Below are 27,820 nucleotides of genomic sequence, written 5' to 3'. Positions count from 1 at the left end.
GCAAACAAGGGAAAGTGTCCCAAACAAATTCTCTGGGGCTGTGTGCATGATTAGAAACAGCTGGCGCGGGGAAGATTAGGCTGAGCAGGGCGAGGTGTCTGGAAGGGAACTGATCGTCCTTCTTCCTCCCACAGTACCTGGAGGACATCTCCGAAAGAGCTGAATCTGATCCAGCTGTGGTGATAGTGACTGGAGCCAGATGCCCAGCCCACCCTCCTGACCCGTGGGCACACCTCACGACATCCACTCCACTGGCTACGGGGAAGGTGGCTTTAGCAGCAGCAGCATCCGTATGATGGCTCATTACGGAGCAAGTGCTATTTGGTAGAGGTTGTAAAGTCCTCCAGACTGAAGGGGACACGCCTGAATTCTGGTTCCAGGACAGATAAGAAGACCTGCAAGACTGTCCTCTAGACCATTGGACTTAGCACAGCAAGGACTTATGTTTGACTTGCTTACACTGGAATACATTTCATTGAACCCTGCAATTAATGATTTGGTGGCTAATAATAGAAGGCTTTCACTTTTATTTGTAAGTCTTTTGATATATCCATTGTCTATACCATCTTACCTAAAGAGAAAACAGATGCACATTTCTCAAGGATCAAAGGAAAATAGGCACTGATTCTTATTTACTTCCAGGTAAGACAAGTACCCTATTCTTCCATATGTGCAATCCCCGAAGACAAAAATATGTGAGATATTTCCCAATTTAGACAGATAAATGGAGAAATGAACTGAAACCCTGTTTTGTTTTTATGTTCTAAGTTTTTCTTAGGGTTTTCTGTGAAAAGAAAGTAGCTCTCTGAAATTCCCTCAAAGACAAGGCTTAGTTAGTCTCTGATGCAATTTATAGACAGCATACTCAGCTTGCTCTTGTGTCAAATAAGCATGCACACTAAGTGATTTAGGCATGGGCATATCCTAATCAAGCTATGCTATTTCCTTAAGGTCCATAAAATATTTAAGTTTGAAACCAGAAGGAAAATAGTGAAATGACAATTTTAGGTGGTAATGCTTTTATTCTAAGTAACTAAGTGGATGTTCAAGGAAATTAACTAAATGGTAATTTTGCCTCAATAAGCCTTCAAACATAACTTTAAAAAAAATCAGTACTTTTCTACACAGTTCACAGTGTTTTAGCATCCTTATGCTTTTGGTTGGCAGAACTTTATACAATTCTGAGAATTGCCAAGGTGAAGAGACCGGCTAATGAGATTGAGGCTGTGAGCTGAATGGCCTTGTACCATAATGAGTTCCACAACAAGGAATACTTCATTGAGGGAACAAAAGCATTAACCCTACCTTCAGCCAACAATCTTATAGGGTAGCTGCAGGGAAACGTGTAAACAAATGACTCAATGCAAGCAAACACCTGTTTCTTCAACAAGTATTTGTTCGGCACAGACCATATATAAGGCATCCTACTGGGTTTCATGGGATGTGAGGTGCTATTACCAGGTAGAAAATAAGTGGCACGGGGGAGGTTCAAAGTGCTATGTGCTTTCAGAAGAGGGAGCTGTAATAGCCATTTAAGCCTCATTTGAGTTGCACCTTGAAGAAAGGCAAGACCAGCATATAAAGAATGTGAGAGACGGTGAGGCACTCAGGCAAAGGAAACAGTATAATTGGTTGAAAGAAACCACAAACTCCCAAGGTTTATAATAGGAATAGCAATAACTTTATTTATCTAGAGCCAGTTTGTATGAAGAAGCATATGGAATGAAAAGATGAATTAATGTAAGATTATGTAAAATTTACACTCCAGGTTGCAAAGTTTGATTTTTTAAAATTCCCTGTGGGCAATGATAAACAATTGAAATCTTTTGAGCAGGGGAGTGACATGACAAAAATTGTGCTTTAGAAACGTTACTCTAGTAGAACCTTCTCATGGGATTCACAAAATCCAAACTGCTTTCATATTCATAAGACATTATCTGCCTTTTTCCTTGTGTTGACATTGGTCCAGATGGTGAAAACACAGTAAGTAAAACTTCTAGTGCTTCAGAATAAAAGTGGTGGCTGCAGACTGTGCTAGTGGTTATTGTATTCTTTACTGCCGTATCTTGCAGTATAAACAATGCCATTTTATTTAAGAATGTCCTCAATCCTTGATGAACCAATAACAATTATAATCTTAGTAAATTTTGACCCTTATATAAATGTCCTTTTAATATTCTGGGTATCAAAATGGGAAGTATGGATAAAGCACTTCAGCTGCACGTTGTAACACGATGGTTCTTTTAAGGGAAAGCACTGGTGTGATTGATTTGCAAGTAAACCAGCTGGTTTTGCTCGAAACACCATTTTTACTTGAAAAAAAAAAATGACTGGCAAACCGCGGTTATTACAATTAGGTATATGGCCAATCATTTTCTTGAAAATAAAAGAAGTGAGTGAACCTATCGTGTTGAGGGAAACAACTGACAGTATTTGTTGTCAATGGTAGATTTTGAGCTTTCTATTTAACATTAAATTTTGGAAAAATTATTTTCCCAAATACTTAAAGATTTTTTGATGAGCTCAGTGGTGATATTAACAGATGTGACTTTTCAATATTGTATAATGTTATGTGTCAATGTTTGGAATATCTGAATAACTCATTAAGTTAATGTTTTCCAAATGATCAAAGCATTATGTTAAAAATCATGCATAGGCAAAAGAGCCATTTAACGTTCAAGACACAAACAGATTTTAATTTACAAGAGCATGAAGAGTTCATTGAAAAATATACAGCAAAGTGATTTAGTTATATATTCATATTTTTTTCAGATTATTTTGCCGTATTTTACTATACACCTGAAACTACCACCATATTGTAAATCAATTATACTTCAACAACAAAAAAAGAAGAGTTCATTGCTATGGTTTCCAATTTCACACTGCAACCAAGATTTAAGAAACTACCACCTTCAGAAACTAAGGGTTTTTTCCCCCATATTACAGAATTTCCTTCTTTTTAAAGGCTGAATAGTACCCCACTGTATGTATATATTACATTTTTTGTCCATTCGTCTGTCAATGGACATATAGCTTGTTCCCACATATTGGCTACTGTGAACAGTGCTACAATGAACACAGTAGTGCTAGTATTTCTTCAAGATCCTCATTTGAATTCTTGTGATAAATACCCAGAAGTAGGATTACTGGATCACACGGTAGTCTTATTTTTAGTTTTTGCGGCACCATGGATGAAGCTCAAGCATATTGTGCCGTGTGAAATAAGCCAGCCACAGAAAGACACATACGGCATGACTTCACCTGTATGAGGCATCTTAAATTATCAGATTCATAGAATTAAAGAATGGAATGGTGACTGTCAGGGGCTGAGGGATGGGGAAATGAGAATACTCAACAAGCATAAAGTTTTAGTCAAACAAGATGAGTAAGTTCTAGAGATCAGCTGTATCGCATCATACCTACACTCAACAATAATGTATTGTACGCCTAAAAATCTGTTAAGAAGGTAGATCTCATGCTAAGTGTTTTGAACACAATAAAATAAATTCAATTTTAACAGGTTTATCTGCATTCTTGAGAAGGTAAAGAAAAAATTTTCATTCTTCCTCAATGGTTCTTCAGGGATATAAGGTAGAGGTAATACTTCAGTAGATCATTTTGTCAAAATTGGAAATTAATTAAATATATAGTTAAGGGAAAATAAGAAGTTAAAGAACTTTTCAAAGTTTCAAGTCTTAAGTCACTGACAAGTAGCTATGCCACAGCCTTTGCTTACATGTCATGTCAGTAGAGTAGCCTTCTCTGACCATCTTATAAAATACTTTTCTTCCAATGAGTCTACATTACCCTTTCCTGTTTATTTTTTTCCTTTGAACTACTCTTTACCTGCCATGGTATATAGTCATCAAGTTTTTATTTTGTTTATTTTTTATCTAGCCTCCTGGAATTTAAACTTTATAAAAGCAGAGATTATTCTATTTTAGTCACTGACATACTTTTCCAGTACCTAAAATAGTATGTAACATGTATGAGGAGGTTGACTGTTTGAATTAGAAATAGATAAAGGGAAAGGAGGAAGATGTGCTTGTGTGTTTGTATCTGATGGGTTTACTTGGGGGTACACTGAATTTAAGATGCTAGCAGGAGACGCAGGTATGGCTAACAAGTTTGAACGTTGATTTATATGTTGAAAATTGTTGAAATCACGGACCTATACATTGAAAGTGAGATCAGGATTGTAGTTATAAGTTTGAGAGTCACCTACCTAAGGATGATATTAAAATTATAGACTATCTGAGATTATCAAGGGAGATAATATATAAAGGAAAAAAAGTTATAGGAAGGATCAGAGAATTTTCACCTTGGAAAGAGAAAGGTGAAGACAGAAAAGTAACAAACAGGAAATTCAAGAAGGCACATTTCAGCTAAATAAGTGTAAGTGAGAATGTTCTAAAAGAATTTCACAGTGGAATTGGTAAGGTAACAAGTTTCCCTCAAGCAGAGGCTAGCAAATGATCTGTCAGGAATGTTATGAGACCCTTAATCATTGTGTTAGTTAAAATAGATGAACTCCAAAGTCTTTTCCAGCCCTCTGATTTTATGATATCATTGAATATAGCCTTATAAATCTAATTAAAATACACTATAAAAAAAGAATAGGAGGGCTTCCCTGGTGGCGCAGTGGTTGAGAGTCCGCCTGACGACGCAGGGGACGTGGGTTCGTGCCCCAGTCCGGGAGAATCCCACATGCCACGGAGCGGCTGGGCCCATGAGCCATGGCCGCTGAGCCTGCACATCGGGAGCCTGTGCTCCACACAGGAGAGGCCACAACAGTGAGAGGTCCGCGTACCGCAAAAAAAAAAAAAAAAAAAAAAGAATAGGAAAGGATTAGTTACTGTTAAAGAAACAGACAGGCTGATCAAAGGAATCAAAGTTAAAGTGTAGAAAGCTATCTACGCATGTATAAACATTAAAAACTTGTGCCAATTGCATGCGGCACTGTAACTGGGGGGAGGGGAGTGTAGAACATCAAGTGGACCATAGCAGTGTGAATACCTGTGGGGCGGGAAAGTAAGACGTAGGTATAATCTTGAGATGCAGAAAAAGCTTCTGGAGCCTGAACTTCTTGAGTGGTACCTCTGGGGCTAGTCGAGAGTGGGCCATAGCAGAACGCAGCCCAATGTTCAGCATCTGGTAACGACACTGATGTCCATGTGGAGAAGCGGCAGCATGGCCATAATAGCCTCACAGACTTTGGTTCAAGACTCACATAAACCCAGACACTGTTTCCTAACACTATGAAAGAGGGGGCGTCCTGAAGAATTTATGATGTTGGACTTCTCATCAACTTTGGCGAGTGGAGAGCTTGCAATGGATGTATGCAGAATTTTTTTAAATGTGTATAATTTTGTGCACGCAAATATCTTAGAAAATACACTCCTGATATATATTTAAATAAAGAATCATAGTTTGAAGCACCAAAAAATGGGTTCAATAGATATGCAGTTAATATGCTGTGGAAGTTTGCAATATTTGAAAGAATTGTAATTTTTCCTTGCGATCTTTTCCAGCCCTCTGTAAAAAAGCCCTCATGCAAATTCCCAATTTCTCTGACATTAGATAAGAAAATAGTTTTTTAAAAACTCTAATTAAACATAAGAAATGGTAGGGGGCTTGTATAAGATATCAGGAGATATAAATTTATAATCTTTTAAAAAATTCTTGTTATGTCATTAGAGAATTTCATATTAAAACAACAAGAAACCAACACACCTATTAGAATGACCAAAATCCAGAATACTGACAACACCAAATACTGACGAGAGGATGTGGACTAACAAGAATTCACTGCTGGTGAGAATGAAAAAATGGTACAGCCACTTCGGAAGACAGTTTGGTGGATCCTTATAAAACTAAACATATTCTTACCATAGGATCTAGCAATCAAAGGAGTTGAAAACCAAATGAGTCGAACATATGTCTACACAAAAACCTGCACATAGAAATTTATAGCAGCTTTGTACATGCCAAAACTTAGAAGCTACCAAGATATTCTTCAGCAGGTAAGTGGATAAGTAAACTGCAGTACATCCAGATGATGGAATAGTATTCAGCACTAAAAAGAAATGAGCTATCAAGCCATGAGAAAACATGGAGGAACCTTAAATGCATCTTACTAAATGGAAGAAGTCAATCAATCTGAAAAGGCTACAACTCCATGACATTCTAGAAAGAGCAAAACTATGGAGGCAGGAAAATGATCAGTGGTAACCAGGGATCTGGGGGAGGAAGAAGTGAATAGGCAGAGCACAGAGGATATTTAGGGCAGTGAAACTATTCTGTACGATACTACAATGGAATACATGTCATTACATATTTGTCGAAACTCAGAGAATGCACACCACCAAGAGTGAACCCTAATGGAGGTCCACGGATTGTAAATCTGGTGTGGGGTGTTGACACTAGCAGAGGATGTGCATGTGCGGGGTGGGTAGGGAAGTGTAAGGGAAATTGTCAATTTCTGATCACTTTTGTTGTGAACCTTAAACTGCTCTAAAAACTCTATTTTTAAAAAATCTCATCTATAAAAATATTCAAATATTACCAACAAGAAAAAATTTTATTACCGAAATGTTGCCCTGGAATTAATTTAACTAGTTCATTAATTTAATAAATAATTGTTGAGTTCCTACCCTATATAAGTACTTAGGTAAACGGCTGGAACTGCCTGGCTCCAGTCAAGATGCTCGTAGAATAGTGGCAGCTGACAATAAAACAGATAAACTAACAGATTGTGAAGAGTCTGATAGAGAATAAGTGGAGTTCTATGTGAGTGCAGAAAGGGGTCTAAACTAAGCTGGAGTACAGGAGCAGAAGGAGAATCAGATAAAGTCTTCCAGAGGAAAGACTGTAACAATTATTCAGGTGTAGCAGCATTAAATTAAATATTTACTCTTCTCAGATGTGAAAAATAGAGGGGTGTTTGTTTTCAATTATTTACAACTGTTTGTATCTTAATATGATGCCTCCATCCCATCTGATTGGGGTAGACTTAAAGATGACTCAGGGACTTCCCTGGTGGCACAGTGGTTTAGAATCCGCCTGCCAATGCAGGGGACACGGGTTTGAGACCTGGTCCGGGAAGATCCCACATGCCGCAGGGCAACTAAGCCTGTGTGCCACAACTACTGAGCCTGAGTGCTAGACCCCAGGAGCCACAACTACTGAGCCCGCATACCACAACTACTGAAGTCCACGTGCCTAGAGCCCGTGCTCCGTAACAACAGAAGCCACCACAATGAGAAGCCCGCGCACCACAACGAAGAGTAGCCTGTGCACAGCAACGAACAAAAGCAGCCAAAATAAATAAATAAAATAAATTTATTTTTTAAAAACGATGACTCAGTTGTTTTTTGAGAGCTTAGTGTCTTAAGAGAAAAAATATTCAATCTTCCAGGATTTCCCTTTTTCTTCCTTTCTCTTAGTAAAGGAGTCAGTTGGTTATAAGAATTCTAACCATACATCTTCGTTTGCCAAAACAGCCCTAGATTACCTTTTTTTTTCTCCCCTATGTCCTCTCTGACTTATCAGTTGTTCTAGATTCTTCATTTTTAGATTAGGTATCATTATTAATCATTGTTTGAAAATACATCATTATTGGTTTGGTATATCTTCAATTTTACTTCTAGATTCTCCCATAGTATAATTATGAAATATTAGGTTAAACCTGTAAAACAGCCCGCTTCAGCAATGGTCCCTCTATCTTTATCAGACCCCTTCAGTAACTAACATTTCAAGGGCAGCTAACTCCTGATCACAGTAGTGGCAGTAGTTTTCACCTTTGTTCCCCACTCTGGGCACTTGGTGTACAAACCTGGGACATGTGTGAAGTGTCAAAGTGCCTAAGTGTCACAGAAAATTATGTTAGTTGTAACTGAAAGCTGAGTACTGCTTAGTACTACTAGCTTAGTACTGCTAAGGATCATATAGGAAGTAACCCGAATGTTTTAAAACCTACAAACATTTATTTTATTATTTGGCAACACTCATATTTTGTAATAAACTCTCCTAGGTGCAATGGCTAAAAGAATTCAATATTTACTGAAAAAGCAAGCACCAAATTTCCATTTCACACAAAAAGTTGATGGTGAAGGTGCAACTTGAACAAAATGTTGTTTATATTTACCATTCACGAAAGGGGCTACAAGGATAGCACTGTCCACATAAAAGCCACAAGACACAAATGAGCTAAAAACATATCAGCATCTATTTCAAAAGATACAGTCATTTTTGGAATACTGCCCAAATATGATCATTTGATAAGTGTGTTTGCAGGGGGAGCATTTACGTATCACTCTATGAAAACTGAATTTTTATTTAGATCGAATGATTATTTTTCTGAATTAATTTCACTCTTTTTTGACTTCAGGTTTTCTTGGAAAAGCGCATAACAGGAAATTTGCAAGCAATTAAATGATGGCAGTTTTGTTTCAGTATCATTTCCTCCTTCAAAGAGAAAATTGGTTAAAATGATTTTAAATGAGTTTGATTTTTAAATCTAATTCTTTTGGAATTACATGTGTTGAGGATGAAGTATGTGATGTCACTGTAAATTCTATTGTAAAGTCTGTTAAATTCATTTTAAAAGTTCAGCATTGAAAATAAATGTCACTTGTTTGTGATGGATCTGAATAAAATATTTGTTGGAACTCATCACCATGTTAAAAATTATGTTCTTACTAAATTGAAAAATCTATGGAGATGCAGTATTCTTGAAATTAGTAACGATGCACATATGATTTATTTTACATCCATAAGCTCTGCTCCATTCCATCAATTGAAGAGAAGTGATAATTGTTAAATTTTACATTTTTATAGGAACGTCGAGTTAAGTGAACTATAATTCTCTGTGTGACAAAGCAGATGTTGAATTAAAAATTACATTTCATCATGGCATAACACATTTCTCTATTTACTGTTTGCCATCAGATAAATTTTTTTTTTAATTTGAACATTAGAAAGTACTTTAAAAATGAACTTATATATTCTGCAATGGTATTGAACTCTCAGTAAAAAGGTTCTCTAAATTTCGGTTGCATTTGTTCAAAATCAGTTGGACATATTTAATCAAATTATGTTATGAATGGAGCACTAAAATTTTAGAGTCTGAAACTTTTTATCAGATAGGAATTATAAATATGATGTTTCTAAACAGGTACACATTGAGATTAATCCCTACAATATTAAGGGAGAACACTGAAGTCTCAAATGCTGTACAATATTTATTTATTTATTTAATAAATGTGCTTTGGAATATCTTAACTTATGAGAAAATTATATTGATGGACTGCTTGTTTTTAATTGGATAACTTATATAGAAATTCAATGGAATTCAGAAGGCCTATTTTCCAGCATGTGAATTAGGTGAAGAATTTTAAAAGATTCCTAAATAAAAGCAACTAATTTGAGTTTTGTTCTATAAAAACATTTTTTGATAAAAGGTACTCAAGACAAAGACAGAGACAATATCTGTAAAAATATATGGGCTGAACTAGTTACCTACTTCAATACAAAGAAAAGTAAAATTAAGCTCTATAATTATCAAGTACTTTCGCTATCTCAACTGCATACAGATTATTTTCTTAATAAAACCATTATAGTCTATATAGCAAGATCCACTAATGGTGTCAACAATTTCAAATTTAGTACCAAAATTGCAGCTTTAAAGATGATTCCAAATTAGTTTGGTTTGATTTAGGAAGGATTATATTTAAAAACCTAGAACGATACTCATCCACTAATATAAAAATCATGTCAGTTAATAAATATATATTACAAAGATATAAAAATTTAAATACATGTGGTGCCCTTCATTTATTCTCCTAAGTGTCCCCATTTTGATGATAAATTATATGGTCACCCCTGTCATCAGGTATACTTTATACCAGGAGGAAATCGTAAAAGTAATACTTATTTAAAGAGAAAATGTGGGCTGAGCATACATTTAAGTTCAAAACAAGTTTGAGATTTATTAGTAAATTATAGATTCACATTTAGTTCTAAAAGTGAGCTGGAATCATATTTGGTCACATATAATCACATATATACATAATCACACACACACACATACACACGAGAAAAGGAAAAAGGGTCATGAGACAAACTCCAAAAGGGTTAATACACGTGAGGACAGTTGTGAGTCAAGGTTAAAGCATGTCCCTCTTTGTTTTTCTATTGTTCAAATTTTCTAGTACAAATTTGCTGATTTTGAACACATCATTCAAATGTATTCCATTATCATCTTTAAAAAATTTCATCTTCGGTCATTTTAAAAAAATAGGTTAAAAGACTACAGAAGAAAGTCAGAAAGAGAAAAACAAAACAAATACCATATGCTAACACATATATATGGAATCTAAAAAAAAGAGAAACGGTTCTGACGAAACTAGGGGCAGGACAGAACAAAGATGCAGATGTAGAGAATGGACTTGAGGACATGGGGAGGGGGAAGGGTATGCTGGGACGAAGTGAGAGAGTGGCATGAACATATATACACTACGAAATGTAAAATAGATAGCTAGTGGGAACAGCCGCATAGCACAGGGAGATCTGCTCGGTGCTTTGTATCCACCTAGAGGGGTGGGATAGGGAGGGTGGGAGGGAGACACAAGAGGGAGGGGATATGGGAATATATGTATGCCTATGGCTGATTTACTTTGTTATACAGCAGCAACTAACACAACATTGTAAAGCAATTATAGTCCAATAAAGATGCTAATAAATAAATAAATAAATAGAACAGTTTAAGAAAAACACCTTGAAGAATTTGACTTCAGTAGCTTTTACTTTGACAGGATTTTCTTAGCATCTGCTAAAAGAGTTTAACAAACAGTATCTCTATTGTTAGCTAAATTAATTTCTAATAAGGGGGCAGGAAGTGTTTAATGACTGAAATATGAAAGGGATACTTGAGGCAGTCTACCAACTCTTGATAAAGAAATTAAGAAATAAGCTGGGGCTTCCCTGGTGGCCCAGTGGTTGAGAGTCCGCCTGCCGATACAGGGTACACGGGTTCGTGCCCCAGTCCGAGAAGATCCCACGTGCCGCGGAGCGGCTGGGCCTGTGAGCCACGGCCGCTGAGCCTGCGCGTCCGGAGTCTGTGCTCCGCAACAGGAGAGGCCACAACAGTGAGAGGCCCGCGTACCGCAAAAAAAAAAAAAAAAGAAAGAAAGAAATAAGGCGGAGGCAACAAGAGGCTTTGCTTTCCTACATTGGGTTTTTGATTGATTGGAAATGTTCTGGGAAAGGCAGGAAGATGAAAGGTCTCGTTACATGAGCATGTGTGTCTGCAAAATAGCCCAGGAAGCTTTCCTTATTCTAAAGAAGTCCAGTGAGCCAGCTGTCCTTAGGCCCTGTACCCTCTCATCTGTAATAACGAACATTCATGGAACTATGGATTTCACTCACTGCTACCACTTGCTCATCATGTTCCCCCTTTTTCTTAAAACTTTTTGGAATCCAGCTTTGAACCTCATCATTCTAATCACATTTGTCTTTATCATCAATAAAAATGACTTTTTTCAAGTACTTTTAAAAAAAAACCACCATTTCACAGCACTTGATGCTCTTAAACAGATCTCCTCAGCTGCCCCTTCTCTTCTGAGATTGCATGATTGCGATTTTAATTTGCTATCTATGAAAACCCCTTGACTGGAATTCCTTCCAACAACCTCGAAATGAAGGCCTTTGTTAAGCGTTGGCTCTTCTTTGTGTGTTTGTTTTCATCTGTGCATTCTCTCCATTAAAAATTTCGTTATGGTTGAACCACTCTGTAGATGGCTGTTAATAGTATGTCTTCAGGTCTCACTCTTCCCTTTGCTTTATACCTAAATTTCCTGAACTTCAAATATATTAAGATTGGATTTATCAATATTCCCTTTAACATTTACTTATTCTATGTTTTCTTTCTCTGTCAGTATTTCTGAAACGATTCTACCTATGAAAGCTCTTTAGCTCTGACTCACTCATTCCCAGAGCCTTTGCATCCACTTTGTATTGAAGTGAATGAAGAATGGTGGAATATGCGCCCCCTAAATATGCCACTTTAGTAGAAGGATTATTTTGAGCTAAAGACACCTGAAAAACAGCAGATGCAAGAAGACCATTCTAATCTCCCCTTTTCTTCCTGAAAACTGTAGATAAAAACTCCCACATGAAAGACGTGCTCCCCGTACCAGGAATCAAAGCCAAGAGAATTCTGTACACACAGACTTTTTAAAATAATTCTCATCTTCCTTTAGTTTCCCCACACAGTCTAGGTACTTTTCCACAATTGCTTCTCTTTGTCCAACCTGGTATAAAAGCATTTAGGTTTGGCCACTTCCTTGACTAGTCATCTCCTTATGACAGATCCCATGTTATGTAAAACTTAACATTAAATAAATGGGTATCCTTTTCTTCTGTTAATCTATCCTATCTCCGTTTAATTTTCAGGCCCAGCCTGAAGAGCCTAAGAAGTTAAAGATAACATTTTGCCTTCTCTACAGCATCAACCTGTACTGTTCCTACCTTCCACATTGTTCCTTTTTGTCCCTACTTTTATTCTTTTTGTTGGAATATTATGAAACCTTCTTAAATAACCTTGGTTCCTCTGGCTGAGAGAATCTTTAACAGCATAATATTGACCAACTCATTTTCTTGCTCCTACATCTTGAATAGCTCCTCACTATTGGATAACATCCAGCATCCTTGGTTTAGTAATTAGGGAACCAGTGTGGCTTAGACTCTTTTTCATACCATTTTTTTTCTCGATTACTCTCCCATGTACCTAATTTTGCAACCAAGAAGCCTGTCCTCAAAATGCCTTCCTGGGGACTTCCCTGGTGGCACAGTGGTTAAGAATCCACCTGCCAGTGCAGGGGATATGGGTTTGAGCCCTGGTACGGGAAGATCCCACGTGCCGCGGAGCAACTAAGCCCGTGCACCACAACTACTGAGCCTGCACTCTAGTGCCCAAGCGCCACAACTACTGAGCTCGTGAGCCACAACTACTGAGCCTGCGCGCCACAACTGTGCCTAGATCCCGCGCTCCGCAACAAGAGAAGCCTCCGCAATGAGAAGCCCACACACCGCGATGAAGAGTAGCCCCCGCTCACGGCAACTAGAGAAAGCCCGCGCGCAGCAACGAAGACCCAATGCAGCCAAAAATAAATAAACGAATTAATTAATTAATTTTTAAAAATGCCTTCCTGGAACAGTTAGAAATGCACACTGCTGGGAATCCTGTCTTTCTCCCCACCACCACCCTGCATTTTTTGATAAATAGCTCCCCCAACTAAAACTAGATTTTTATTTTCCTTTCATTTAATTTAGTAATTTGTCCATGAGTATGATTAATATTTAAGAACTACGTATAAAAGTAATGCATTTGAATTTAACAAGAAGGCGATATTATCAGAGAAACGGGTATTTCCACTTCCTCACTTTAATAAGAATCACCAAATGTGGAGGGCGGGTTGCATCCCCCCACGACATAGGCACGCCATCTAGTGGCAGCTCCCCCGCACTACAGACCTGGCCTCTGAGGCCTGCAAGTCTGAAGATCCACCTGCAAATTTTTTCTCAAGGAATATGTCAAACAGACATTTTTTTTCTTGATATAACATAGTATAAGAAAAATATTGCATAATGCTTACTTTCTGTATGGCATTAAACACTGAAAACCAATTAAGTTTGGCCTGATTCTATAGATAAGTGCAGAAAAACAGAAGGACCTTAAGTTTTCGTGTGTTAACATTTAATCCGTGATGCACATGGATCCACTTTGAAAGAAGAAATTTAAAGAAACGCCTATAAGCTTGGATAAATCTCTGATAAAGTGTGAGAAATGTCTTTTCTCCGGAGATAACACACAACACAGCCAGCAGTGTACTCTCTGAGTAAATACTGAGGAATCAACAAAACGGTTCAGAGTAAGCACAGCCTTTGAAGCCAGATGGTTTGTTGTTACCACCTCCATAAATTGGGGCAAAATCACTCAAAGTGACCATTTCCATATGTGGAAACATGGGGATAACAACATCTTTGTTGTGAGTATGAGAAATAATATATTCAAAATGCTTGGACTACAGCAGACACTCCATTAAAAAGAATGGTAGTTTGTCTTTAATGGTCATCATCCTTTTTATCTTTGATTTGTATAGAGAGAATAGCTGTTTTTCAAGCTTAAAAAATGTTATTTCTAGTCCTGAATTTACTTCTTTATCACAGTATAGAGTGCATGTGCTGACAGACATCATTCCTTTCCATACTATGTAGAGGATAACATGCCCATTTAGTAAATGTTAGACAAAAACAATGACAAAATAAATTATCTATATAGCTCATCAAATATACATCTACTCTCTTTTTTTAAAGTATTCAGAAAAAGGAAGTTGTTCCTACTTACAGCTTTCCAGTTGCATAGTACAGGTCTGTACATCCATTGGAAAATTCTTGAGATCCATTGGACAGGAGAGTGTTAATGTCAATCTGAAAGAATTCAAAGTAATAAATTTTAAAAGAAATTTATAATATCATATTAATATTCTATTGTTCAAGGTACAACTGGAAAACCATGTTGCTTTGGTAATGACTAACATCTACTCAAATAAAATTTGCTCCAGCTTGGGTATGTCATTTACTGCAAAACAACGGTATTCTTTTACATCAATCTGGTCTGGGGGGAAAGAAAAGCTGTATATATAAACGTGCAATCACATTTATTTATTTATCTATTTATGTTTTCCTTCAGAGAGGGCTAGAGGTGTCTGAGACCCTTAAAAAAGATATTTGAGTGTGAGTTTTATAAAACAAATACCAAAGGCCAAAGACACACTTCTCCCAAATCACTGGGACAGCACTCCTGAGGAGGGAAGGAGATCCAGGGTTTGGAGTATGAGTGTGCAAAAGGCTGGGTGCAGGGAAGCAGTGTGTCTGACAATTTTCATCGTCTTTGTAACTACACTGAAGAACTTCTCAGTGAACACCCAGAGTAAAACACTCAGAATCTGGAGGTCTCCAAAATTCTCGGTATTAAAGAGGGCTTCCCTGTCATGGAATTAGAGCATTTCACCAGATCTTATCAGGGCCACGAAACAGCCCTCTCGAAAACGTGGGACACAATTCCATGCTCAACAATTGAACTTCTGATGTGGCTTCCCACAAAGTGAGATGATCTGATGGCCACCCCAGCGTTCCACCCACTTTTCCCCCTTCCAGAAAGCTTTAGTATGTCGGCATTCCAGATAATTCACTACTCTTGAATGTCTTTTTCTTCAAAAAGTATATTACTGAGATATCTTCAAGGATTACCAAGAATTTGTAGTTTCCGGACGTGAGAAAAAGAGGCCCAGATCCAAACAAACCTAAGTTTATTCAAACGAAGTTCTTTCCGGAGAACTCTCTAGCAGCCCCTTTTATTGAAAGTCTTCCCATTGAAATGCAATATATTAGTGGGCACCTAGGCTGAGTCATTCACATAGACTCTGTGACCATAGAGTTTATGGTCTCAGATCACTTCATTTCACTCTATTTCAGTTTTCACATCTCCAAAAGGAAGATAAGAATAGTACTTACTCTGGGGACATGTTGTGACCAATACATGAGTTAATACATATAAAACGCTCAGCTGAGTGCTTGACACATAGTAAACACTAAATCAACATTAGTTATTAAGGATTACTAGTACATTCTCCCAACCCCAGCCTTCCCCATCTTCTCCTCTCCCAAATTATATAGGATGCACACGAAGATGACTGAACTAAATCACTGGTAAGAAACTATTTAAAGTTTGAACAAAAAAATGGCCATCAGCTCCACTAAATGTAACCCTATTCTCCAAAGTGACATTTTTATGTAGTCCATAGACATAAAGTTGTAATGGTGTATGTTTGACATTGAATACTCTTGGTGGGGCCCCAGTGACATCATTTGAGAGACATAAATGGACAGATGTGAAGCTGCTGGATTTTTAAGAGTCCCAGGGGATCATCTGACAATTCATTCAAGTCAGAGTCCAGAGCACACTAAAATAATTCACAGAATTTATTCTTCAAAAGCAGTTTTCTCCTAACTCAGCTAGGTTAAGTGATCCTGTAAGTGTGATCTTGTCCATTTGCAAAGTTCTCTCTTCAAAAGGCAATTGTAAAATCAGCTGGACACAATGTTCTCTGTCTTATAAAAGGGTTTATTAGAAGTGTATGGACAAATACATTTTGAACGTACACCCATTAATTTTCAAAACATCCAAGGCTCTCTGGCCAGCCAATTTCAAATGTTGGCTTAGAGAATTAATTCTGTGACCTTTTGTATGGAAGTAAATAGCATTCTCAGAATCTTCTCCAGATCTCACCATGCTTGTGATGTCAAATTCATATCCTAGCTGTTTTTCTGGCGTAAAAAAAAAGATATTACATAATTCTTAAAAAAAAAAAAGACCCCGGAAGGAATTATTTGGCAAAGAAAAACACTGTTTGTAGAACTTCTGTCATAACTCATATCCTGAAAAAGTCTATTTATTGACTTTCTTTTTGTTTAAGGTACAATACAATTGCTTCTTTAACAGCACAGGGATGAAAAAAATGCGTCACCTTGGTGACTGTGATCCTGAATTTCTTTATCAAAACATTACATATAAATTAAAGATTTGTCCTGACCACATCAAAAGAAAACTAAATCAAGAGGTAATTAATCGCATTCTCCTGTTTTGGAAATGTCTTCTTGTGTAAGAGAGGACACAGAGTTCTCTTTTCTGAGACAAGACACACAAACAGGATGTGCGTTTTTTTAATTTTCCCCTTAAAAATTCTTGGCTTAGTGAAGCAGTAATTTAAAAAAAAGATGACTATAATCTATGACAAACAATTCACCTCATTAAAATCAAGGTATTACCCATTTTCAAACAAACATTTCCATTAATTGAAGTATTAAAAAAGGCTTTCTGACTCCACTTTAAGTTCCTTATGCAAAAGATAAGTATTTTAATAGTTTTTAATATTTCTAAATTTAGTGTTATAAGGACAATTGCCTCTTAGCTATCAGCTTTGAAGTATTATCTGTAATATCATACTAGGTAATACAGCTTTTGCTTACTATGTGGTAGGCACTATTTTAAATACTTTATATCTGTCTCAACTCATTTATTTCTTAACATGAATTTATAAGACAGGTAAGCTACATTACCTTTATTTAGAGATGAGGATATTAAGAGGTTAACTCACCTGATATTACAAAGCAGAAATTGATAGAGCTGAATTAGACGCTCTGGGGGTCTAGCTGTCCATTCTATGCCCTTAACATTTAAGTCTACTGCCTTTCAAAGGCATCAGAACATTTTTCATGAAAATGAGTTATCTAATTAATATGACTTTTAAAATATATATTTCTATAACACAAGAAATGATACATCTCACATACTATTCGTTATTAAATTTAAAGTAAAAGATACATAAATGGGGCTTCCTTGGTGGCGCAGTGGTTGAGAGTCCGCCTGCCGATGCAGGGGACACGGGTTCGTGCCCCAGTCCGGGAAGATCCCACATGCCACGGAGCGGCTGGGCCCATGAGCCATGGCCGCTGAGCCTGCGCGTCCGGAGCCTGTGCTCCGCAACGGGAGAGGCCACAACAGTGAGAGGCCCGTGTACAGCAAAAAAAAAAAAAAAAAAAAAAGATACATAAGTGATTCTTCCCCCAAAAATCAGTTAACTTGAGAAAATATAAGGAGTTTGCCCATGGATTTTACATATTTGCTTGAGTGATTTGATATTTTATCATGAATAATTCTACAGGAGAGATGAGATTGTTGGAGCACTAGAAGGAACATTGGTACTAGCGTTCTAAGTGGAGTTTTGTTGTCATCCGATGATAGAGACGATCATAAAGCTTATTAACCCATCACAGTGCAAACTCAGTATTGTTGATGGTCCCTTCAGGAAGCTGATATAAGCTGTGGACCTCTTCAGAAAAATATATAAAATCACACACATGCAGAAATCTCCTTACAACATATATTTTATGGCATTGTAAATTGATATCCTTTGAATAAACAGCCTCTTAAAAAGCATGTTGAAATCAGTTTGCCTTGTCTTTTAAAAAATTAATGTCTGTCAAAGTTCAAAAAATAAGTACATATTGTACAAGGAAACTTTAATTATTTTCACAACTGAATTTCAAAGAAAGTGGTTGTATTTAGCTTAAGTAAAAGTTGAAATTGTGTTACGATCTTTGACAACTCGCCGTGTTTGGTATTTTGATGTAAAGTTTCTTCCTGGTATTTATTTGACGGTTAATGCAATAATGCTTCTGCACTGTAAGTAGTAGGGTTGGATGTCCTGGTACATATTAGTAGTATCAGTAAATGAAGCAGCAGATAATATTTAACTGCCCGTGATGTGCTTCCATTATCTTGTGGATAGGATGTTACCATCCCCATTTTCAACTGATAAAACCAAGGCTTAGATAGATTGTAATTTGCAAGAGTCCTCAAATTTGCTAATTTATGGATTCTGGAAAAGACCAGAACTTAAGCTTTTTTGGGTTTTGTTTTCTCTTTGGAAAGATAAAAATTAAAATCTTTAGTGCTAATTGTACGCCTGGCATTATCCTGAGTGTTTTACATAGATTATTTCAGGCTCAAGGTGATTAGTATTTTCACCATCATGCATGTAAGAAAAATGAGCCTTTCATAGGTAAAGAGACCTGCCCAAAATCACAGCTAGCAAATCACAGATTTACCTCCTGCTGGGTCTACCAAGATGGTAAGGCCCTGACAATACTTTCACCTGAGCCATTTCTCATGGCTGTTTGTGTAGCTGCTAATTTTGAGAGATGAGATAACATTCCCCTGGACAAAGAGAAGGTTTGCTTACAGCTTGCTATATAAAAGCAGTGGATTCCCCACACTCAGTGTTCCACAGCTGTGAGGCAGACCCGCAGGTGTGTTGTGCCCACCTGAGCCTGATGTATTGTTCCCACGAGACCTGAGGATGATGGGGAAGTTGAGCAAAGACCCTGAGGCTTCTGCTGCTTGCTGGCAATAAGGAATAAATTCCTTTGTCTCTGGCGCTGGAGTCCTGTGTCTGCAGTCAGCACTCATGAGATATTGGGTCGGCCAAAAAGTTTGTTCAGGTTTTTCCATAACATGTTATAGATACATACATATGATACATAATAGGCTAACTTTATAAGTAGAATAAAATCAAATCCCAAACTTGACGATCTAGAGTCATGTGTCTCACCCCAACACCCTCACTTGAAAAGCACTTCATTTAAAAAATATCAGTATAATTCATGGATATCATTTAGAAGTTCAGACAGTTATATAAAACATACCAAAATCAGCTGTACCTTTGCCCTGCCCATCCCTATCCCCAGTTCATTTCTAGCTCCTCAGAGGCAGCCTTCTTTAGATATGTGTCTGCAACTTACATTCATATATTTAAACTGCTATCACATTATGCTTGATTTTTAAAATTTGCGAAGGTGTCTATTAAATTGCTACAAAGGAAAATAAGAATTTACTGCCCTTATACCACACTCTGTGTACACAACTCTCCAGCAGAATTCGAAATTCAGTTATGTAAACATTAATGGTTAAATTAATATGCAGTGTTTACATGTTGTGAATATGTAATTACTGTTCATGGTGAAGCTTAGTCATTTGCTGTAATTACAGTGCTTGGATAGCATTTTGTTTTCCCTAGTGTTAACAATTGTCTCATTTTAATCATCTCTTCCGTTTCTATTCCCTACTATTACTTCACACTCAACAAACTCCCTTTCAGAACCAAATCCCTCTCAGTGATTAAACAGGGCAGGCAATGGATCAATTCCTTGCTTTTCATAGAAATCTCATTTCTTTTTCTCATCTCCCTTTCTGGTCAGATATTGAACCTCTGTATTGATACTCTGATTTTCATATCCTTTCCTTCTGATTTCCTATTTCTTAATATCTTGATTCTACTTCTTGGCAGATTTCTTCACTTCATTTGTTCTTTGCAAGAACAAATATTTGATTGATGTTTTTTCCACTTTGGTTTACTATTTGCACTTTCTATGCTCTGAATGACTCCGTTTCTCCTTTCCTAAATGTCTCGTATTTCATGCCTGCTGTTGCATCATCTGTCCAGAGATTTTTATTTTTTCTTTATGGCCTTTTCTGCTCCCTGAATTTTCCCTTGAGTCATTTCTTTGTTTCTTTAATTTTCTTCTCTTTGCTCTTTATTTCCTCTGCATGTGTATTCTGGCCTCTGCTTCTTTTTTCATTACTGGTCCTATTGCAGGATGTCCTCCAATGTCTGTTTATATTGAAGAACGAGGTACTAAAAACTGTTTGGAGTGCAACTAACTAACAGCAGATGATTCACTGAGTAATGGTCTTCACCATAGGATGGCTGCCCAGATTTTTCACTGGTGGTTCCCCAACTGTCTGTACATCTTTCCTCTTGGGCATTTTAGGGGGAATAGGAATATCACCATTCAGTGTGCAGAACTCACAGAACCCTCATTTTCTTGGGGTGATGCTTCACCACAGATGCCAGGTGTGCCTGGAGTCCCTACTCTCCAGAAGTTCTTGGCCCAACTTGTGGAGGTTTTCTGTTCTCCTGCTTTCTGCCCAGTTCAGAATGCAAAAAGTTAGATCCTAGTCTGAAGAACACAGGCAAGAAAATCAGGATAAAGGACTCACTGTCATTCCTGCTTAGGTTACATCAACTCTTTTGCTTTATCTCCTTTCTAGCCCCCATTTTCTTATTTATTTATTTAGGCTGTGTCAGGTCTTAGTTGCGGCATGTGGGCTTCTTAGTTGCGGCACGCATGCAGGATCTAGTTCCCCAACCAGGGATCGAACCCAGGCGCCCTGCATTGGGAGTGTGGAGTCTTGCACACTGGACCACCAGGGAAGTCCCCTAGACCCCATTTTCTGAAGTCCTACCTGCCTCGAATTTCTAAAAGTTTGAGGATATTATTTTCTTCCTTTTGCATTCCCCCACTTTGGCTTAGGTTTTGGTTATCTCTGTGAAGTCAGTTTTCACAAGTGCATTCATTTTCAAGTTTCCTAAAATATCTTGTCATTACTCATCTGTCACTGTTTTCTTTCCCATTACTTTCATCTTCCTGTGTGTTAATGTCATTTCATTCCTTATTCAGTTTATTTCTTTGTTTTAGTGGCTTTAAGAAGGAAGTACATCAGCCATAAAAAGGAAAGAAATTGGGTCATTTGTAGAGATGTGGATGGACATAGAGAGTGTCATACAGAGTGAAGTAAGTCAGAAAGAGAAAAGCAAATATCGTATATTAATGCATATATGTGGAATCTAGAAAAATGGCACAGATGATCTTAGTTGCAAAGCAGAAATAGAGACACAGACGCAGAGAACAAATGTATGGATACCAAGGGGGAAAGGGGTGGGGTGGGAGGAGTTGGGAGACTGGGATTGACACATATCCATTACTGATACTATGTATAAAATGGACAACTGACAAGAATACACTGCATGGCACAGGGAACTCACCTAGTGCACTAGGTGCACTAGGGAGGGAAGTCCAAAAGGGAGGGGATATCTGTATGTGTACGGCTGATACATTTGGTTGTTCAGTGGAGGCGAACACAACATTGTAAAGCAACCATACTCCAATAAAAATTAATTTAAAAAAATAATTAGAAAAACATTTTAAAAGGAGGAAAGAGATTTCAGAAAGTATAATTACAAATTATACTGTCTCCAGATGATTATCAATTGAAGTAAATTGGCCTCCTAATGGTAGTTCAAGTAATCACAGATTAAGCTAAAATGCTGTCACCAAGGTGCTAGGAAATATGAAGAATTTTAAGGCAGAGAAAATGAAGAAATAAACATGTACAAAAAAAAAGAGAAGGAAGTAGTGAGAAATGGATAAGTTCAATAAGTCAGGTTTGCCAGGATATTTTGCTTCTTTCTTTGAACAGGCAGGAAAGCAGATCTCTCATGAAACATCACAGATGCTCCATTTGTAAACTGAACAAGATTTTTTTTTCCTAGCACAACTTTTGTTAACAAAGAAACTGTTTGCCATTTGAAAATTTCAAAGTCCTGTGAGATTTCCAAAAACAACTCACAAAAAAATGAATTTAGTCTTTGATCATGTGAGCCAGGATAGAGCAAACAAGAACCAGGGGCCAAGAGACATCATCAGTTTCATCTGAACTCATACTGAAAGACGAAAAATGCAGTTCTGAATTATTCTATAACTTTTCTCAAAATATTAGAAGAAATGTGGGAAATTCATAATGGATGGCACCATTTTCCAAGTCCAATGACTTGATATAAACAACTAAATAGCCATAATCATATAGGATACAATAGAATACACACACACATTGCATTTCAATTCTATCAATGGAAATCTTCTAGACATTATTATTTTGCAGAATGATTATTTCATGCTACCTGGTGATATATTCTTGCAACCTATGACACCCAAAATCTGTCTGAAATGAAAAGGTACCTTACAATTAAAAATAAATTATACCTTTCACAAAGTTAATTTTCAAATTAGCAGGAAAAGAGGTAAATTTGCTTTGTTTACAGCTGGCATGGATCCCCTGATAGCCATCAGAAATCCACATCACAGAGGAGTCAAGGGTCGTGACTTCAGGTTAAAAGCCTCTGTCGCTTAAAACATATGTATTTAATTCATAAGTAATATATAACTCTTACTGAAAAAGTCAAACAATATTAACTTACATATAGGGAAATCTATAGTTCATCTTTATTTCTACCCAAGTTTTACAGCTCATTTCCATAACTGGTTATTCTTAACCAATTGTGGGCATCCTTCTGCACTTCTTGTATGGAATTAGATATACGTGTATCTTTCCATACACTTTTAGGCTTAAATATATAGAATGTTTTAAACAAAAATAAGCATGAAACATTTCTAACCTTAAAGATATTTTGGAGTCTTTTTCTTATGAATACATTTAGGTCTATCTCATGCAGGGTACTTCTTGATGTTGGGCTATCATTGTGTTCTGTCTTGTTCTCATTTGTGAATATATAGGGTCTTTTCTTTTGTTGCTATTTCAGTGGTGCAGCGGGCATCTTTGTAAATGTGTCTTGTGTACACGTGAACACATAAGTAATGTAAATTCCTAGAAGCAGAATTGTTGAGGTGAAGGATAAGTGTATTTTATATTTTTATATATACTAAGAAATCATCTTCCCCAACAGTTAATTTCAAGTCATATGCCTACAAAAGGGTATTAGACAATGCTGACTATTACATCTTGTTAATTTCTAACAATATGTTTATAAAAAATGTTTTATTATTTATTTTTCATTTTCCCTTACATCAATGTTATAATTTTTGCTTCAACTGTCAAATATAATTTAGAAAACTTAAGAGGAGAAGAAAAGTCTATTATATTTGCTCATATTTCTGAAGACAGTTTCCTTTCTTCCTTCTTGACGTTCCAACGTTTCTTCTTTTATTATTTCCTTTCTGTTTAGAAAACTTCCTTTAGCTATACTTTCAGGGGAGTTCTACTAGTAACAAATTCTCTTAGTTTTCCTTTATCCAAGGTCTCAATTTCCCCTTCATTCCTGAAGGATATTTTCACTGGGCACAAGATTCTAGGATGACAATTCCTTTCTTTCAGCACTTGAAAAATATGTGTCACTTCTTTCTGGTTTTTGTCATTTCTGATGAGAAATTTTTTTTCATTTCAATTATTTTTCCCCTATAGATAAGCTGTTGTTATTCTCTGGATGTTTTCAGGATTTTTATTTAGTTTTCAGAAGTTTGTGTATGATGTGACTTGGTATGAATATCTTTGGGATTTAATTCAATATCTTGAATCTGCAGGTTTATGCCTTTTACAAAATGTATATGCAAGTTTCAGTCATTAATTCCTCTAGTATTTTTTGTAGCTCTATACCCTATTCTCCCTCTCCATCTGATTGTTAGACTTTTGTTATACTGCCAGAGGTCCCTGAGGCTCTGTCCTCCCCTGGTCCCCAATCTATCATTTCTCTGTTGTTCAGAGTGGGTAATTTTTTTACTATTCTTAGAGTTCACTGAATCTTTGTCCTCTCCATTTTTCTACTGAGCCCATCCACTAGGTTTTTATTTTAATTATTGTATTTTTCAGTCCTAAAATTTTTATTTGGTTCCACTTTATACCTTCTATTTCTTTGCTGAGGCTTTCTACTTTTTTATTGCTTTCAAGCATATTTGTAAGTGTTCACTGAATAATTTTTGTCACGGCCATTTTAACGTCTGTCGATAATTTTAACAACCTCATCATCTTGTTGTTGGCATCTGTTGATTTCTTTTTTCATTCAGTTTCAGGACTTTCTGGTTCTTTGTATGGTGAATGATATTTGGTTGAAGCCTAGACATGTTTATAATATTTTATGAGACTCTGGATCTTATTTAAACTTTCTGTTTGCACTGGTTTTCTCTGACACTGCTCTGTCAGGGCAAGGGGGTGTGGGTGCTACCTTATTCCTTCCAGGTAGAGGTAGAAGTCCAGTTCATATCCCAGTCTAAGATTTATAAAGAAAAAATTATCCCACGAATTCACTTCCATGTTGTTTCTTGGGTTCCAAGGTCCTTACTCAGTCAATGTTATTATGACTACCATTGGGAGTCTCCCCAAGTTTGTGATAGACATTGTGTCTAGGGTTTTCAGTTGTACTTGGCAGAAGAACTAGGGAAAACTATATCTGCTCCATCTTCCCACTATCTTTTTATACTTATGCTTTTTAGTAATTTTCCAAAAAGGTTCAAAATTCTCTTGCTTAGACCTAGGATTCACCACTAAGCTATTCATTCATATGGGAGCACAGGGCTTAATTAGTGAATGAGACCTGAAATCTTCCTTTATGTATTATGCAACAATTAATGATTCAGGATTATATTAACACATATTAGCTAGTTTTCAGAAATCTGATGAAAGTGTCAATTCACAATAGAGTGATGTCACCTTGTCATTCTTAGGAAATGATAAATGTATTGAAAGGAAATTTGTTCACATGGAATAGAAAAATATGCAAAACAGATATAATATACTGGGATAGAGATATTAGCATTATTTACAAAACCACTTTGTAGAAAAATGTTTTCAAAATCACTAAGCTACTAAGATTAAATTTTCATTCCTGTTATTTCTATTTTATACTATTACCTGGCAAAAATAGCAACCATCCCTGATATTGAGCAGATGAACTCAAAATCAAATATACCCATTCCTGATGAGAAGAAAAGTTAACAAAAGGGAAAATAGAGAGGTAAAATCTAAGGAATTAATATTCAGGCTACAGCTCCAATATTAAGTTTACCTTGATACCTTTAAAACATGTTACTGATGATACAAATATTTTTGAAGCAGTTGCCTATTACAATAAATAGAGCATATTGTCTCCTCTAAGAAATATGACATGAATTCTCGTCCTAACTTCCTGTTTTTTTTTTTAAATTGAACTAAGTGATAAAAATAATTATGGAAAAATTTAAGATAACCATTTTATTTTAGAATGTTTAGAATAGTTTTCAGATGGCACACAAGTCATCAAGTAGATTAGTGTAGCTATTTACTGAATCTATACCTGTTTGCTATTAAATGAACAGCCAAAGCTAAATGAGTTCTAAAGTTCAACTGTCAAGAAATGTTATTTTTTGTGTTTATATTTTGGTATTATTGTTATGTTTTGATATTAGCTTTAAAAGGCTACATGGTCTTCTGAGAAATGTATAATAAATAACTAAAATGTAAATAAGATCTTTTTCTAAAGGATGACCACAGAAGCTCAAGGACATCTTAAAAAATACATATACCTGATAAATAATTTATGGGAAATGAATCCCAGACAAGAAAACTTAAATATTTCTTCACGTATAAATATTTAAAGGAAGTATGCATACATAAAAATACAACCACAACGTATGATTCAGGCTACGTTCAATTTGCCTTTAAACCACCCACTAACTTGGCTGATGTAAGAACCTGGGCCATTTGTTAAAAAAGTGGATTTCCAAGAGTTACTCATATAGTTCTTGGATCTGGAACTTGGTGTCTTATTGTTGATTAAATATATTTGGGAAATGGTATAGTGGGAACTTAAGTGGAACAATCAAAGCACTTACTCAAACATTTTAAAACACTCACTAAAAACTAAAAAAAACCTGCTACTCTGTTTCACTGAAATCAGGGATTTAAGCCTATGGCTCACCTTATTGAATAAAGAACATTCCCATTCTTGAAAATTCTTAACAATTTGTTGTCTGTAGTAACTTCATGAAAGTTGGCTCCCTTTTCATTGGCAAAGAACAAATCAGGTTTCCAAATGGAGTCCAACATGGAAGGGTCTAGGTCTAAGGAGTCATCAGGATATTCACTATATGCAAGTCGAGGATCGTTCCATTTCTGACGAAGAAAGATATTCACTCTGTAATCCTGTGACAAAAGAAAGAAAGGGTGAAAAAAGCCTGGTTTAAAATATTTAGACTTGTATGTGTTAGTCTTTGGGCTGCTCTGAATTATAGCAAAAGCCACTGACATCCTTGTGAGCTTTCCATACCCCTCAATCCTCACTTGTTACCACCAAGAGTCGTTCTAGTTCTGAGGATTTGCCCAGGTTTTTTGTGATCTATATGCCTCCAAAGAAAAGGCCACAGAAGAGCACAATTTTATCATGCTTGTATTTTGCTGTTCCATTAGAATTTTACTTTCCTGGCTTGTCCGAATAAAATATTGGAATTGCTATTAGACACTCAGAATAAAATATTTTCGGATTTGCATTTATTTTCTAGAACCATTTCTTTTAGTAGGTATCCATTAGCATCCAGAATGCATTTAGTGAAATTTTCTTGAAAGCTGTCTATTTTCTAAAAATGAACATACGTACTTCTTTACAATAAAGGCACATTTTCTCATCTTTAGTATAATATGTAAGTTCTATGAAATTGGTGATTTGGTAAAAATAAAAGGTGGTTTTCAAATAAGGGATGAAACCTTTTGCTAGGTGTCCCATGTGTTTTCCAAAGTGACAAATCCTTTAAGATTTGACTTAAGAGATTTCCCAGTTAGACCTTTCATAATTAAGTTAAAAGAAGAATCAATGATTTCAAAGTCTTGCTCACGATTTCCAGACTAATGTATAGAGTGACAAAGATTGACAGCTACGTGTATGTGTGGTATTTTTACACAGTATATGAGTATAAGTACTATCTATGACTTTACAAATACAATTTTCCCCTTAGATTTTTGAAACGAGCAAATAAACATGCAGACTTCATTATAAGTATAAGTGAACATTTTAAGAAAGCTTCATTTCCACAAAAAATAGCCAGGGCTGGAGATATTCAGAGAAACTGAGTATCAGTTTTCGTCTGTTTTTTCATTCCTTGAATACCAAATTACCAGTAGTCAGAATACAGTGACCAAGCAATCACAAAGAATGCTTCCGTAATATCAGACCCGTAGATTGGTTATCTTGCAAGGAGGTCAGATTCAGAGTTTGTAGTGAATGTTACAAATGTATATGTGGCCTTGATCATTAGTTGTGCACTGAGATCCCTGTCTTCTAACTGTAACTAAGGTTACATACCAGATAGTATTTTTTCTGCTTTCTAGGTGCCCCATGTATTTTCCAAAGTGACAATGGAGCAGAGGTCACTTCAGCTTTCTACCACAAAGCTCACGATAATGTGGAAATCTCACCAGCCTCGAGGATCTGCAGAACTTATAAACGGGGATACATGAACAAGCTTCTACCAGACAAGGACGGGTCATCCTCTCCTAGACTAGGGTTCAGAGCCCCAAGAAGCACAGCTCCATGGC

At 36.5% G+C, this 27,820-nt stretch overlaps 1 protein-coding gene across 3 annotated transcripts in view; it reads right to left on the bottom strand.

Moving 5' to 3' along the window:
• GLRA3 (glycine receptor alpha 3) overlaps positions 1 to 27,820 on the bottom strand; it is a 156,544-nt gene that overhangs the window by 35,438 nt on the left and 93,286 nt on the right. For all 3 annotated transcript variants that reach the window (XM_060153621.1, XM_060153622.1, XM_060153625.1), the window contains 2 exons: positions 26,211 to 26,434; positions 14,408 to 14,490 (listed from right to left, as the gene is read on the bottom strand). In XM_060153621.1, the coding sequence (XP_060009604.1) occupies positions 14,408 to 14,490; positions 26,211 to 26,434 (307 nt within the window). The remainder of the gene's footprint in view (positions 1 to 14,407; positions 14,491 to 26,210; positions 26,435 to 27,820) is intronic.

Source organism: Lagenorhynchus albirostris, chromosome 7 (genome assembly GCF_949774975.1).
Source record: "Lagenorhynchus albirostris chromosome 7, mLagAlb1.1, whole genome shotgun sequence".
In the NCBI taxonomy this organism is placed as follows: domain Eukaryota; kingdom Metazoa; phylum Chordata; class Mammalia; order Artiodactyla; family Delphinidae; genus Lagenorhynchus; species Lagenorhynchus albirostris.
Note: the sequence above shows the minus strand (reverse complement) of the source record. Positions and strands in the feature narration are given on the sequence as shown.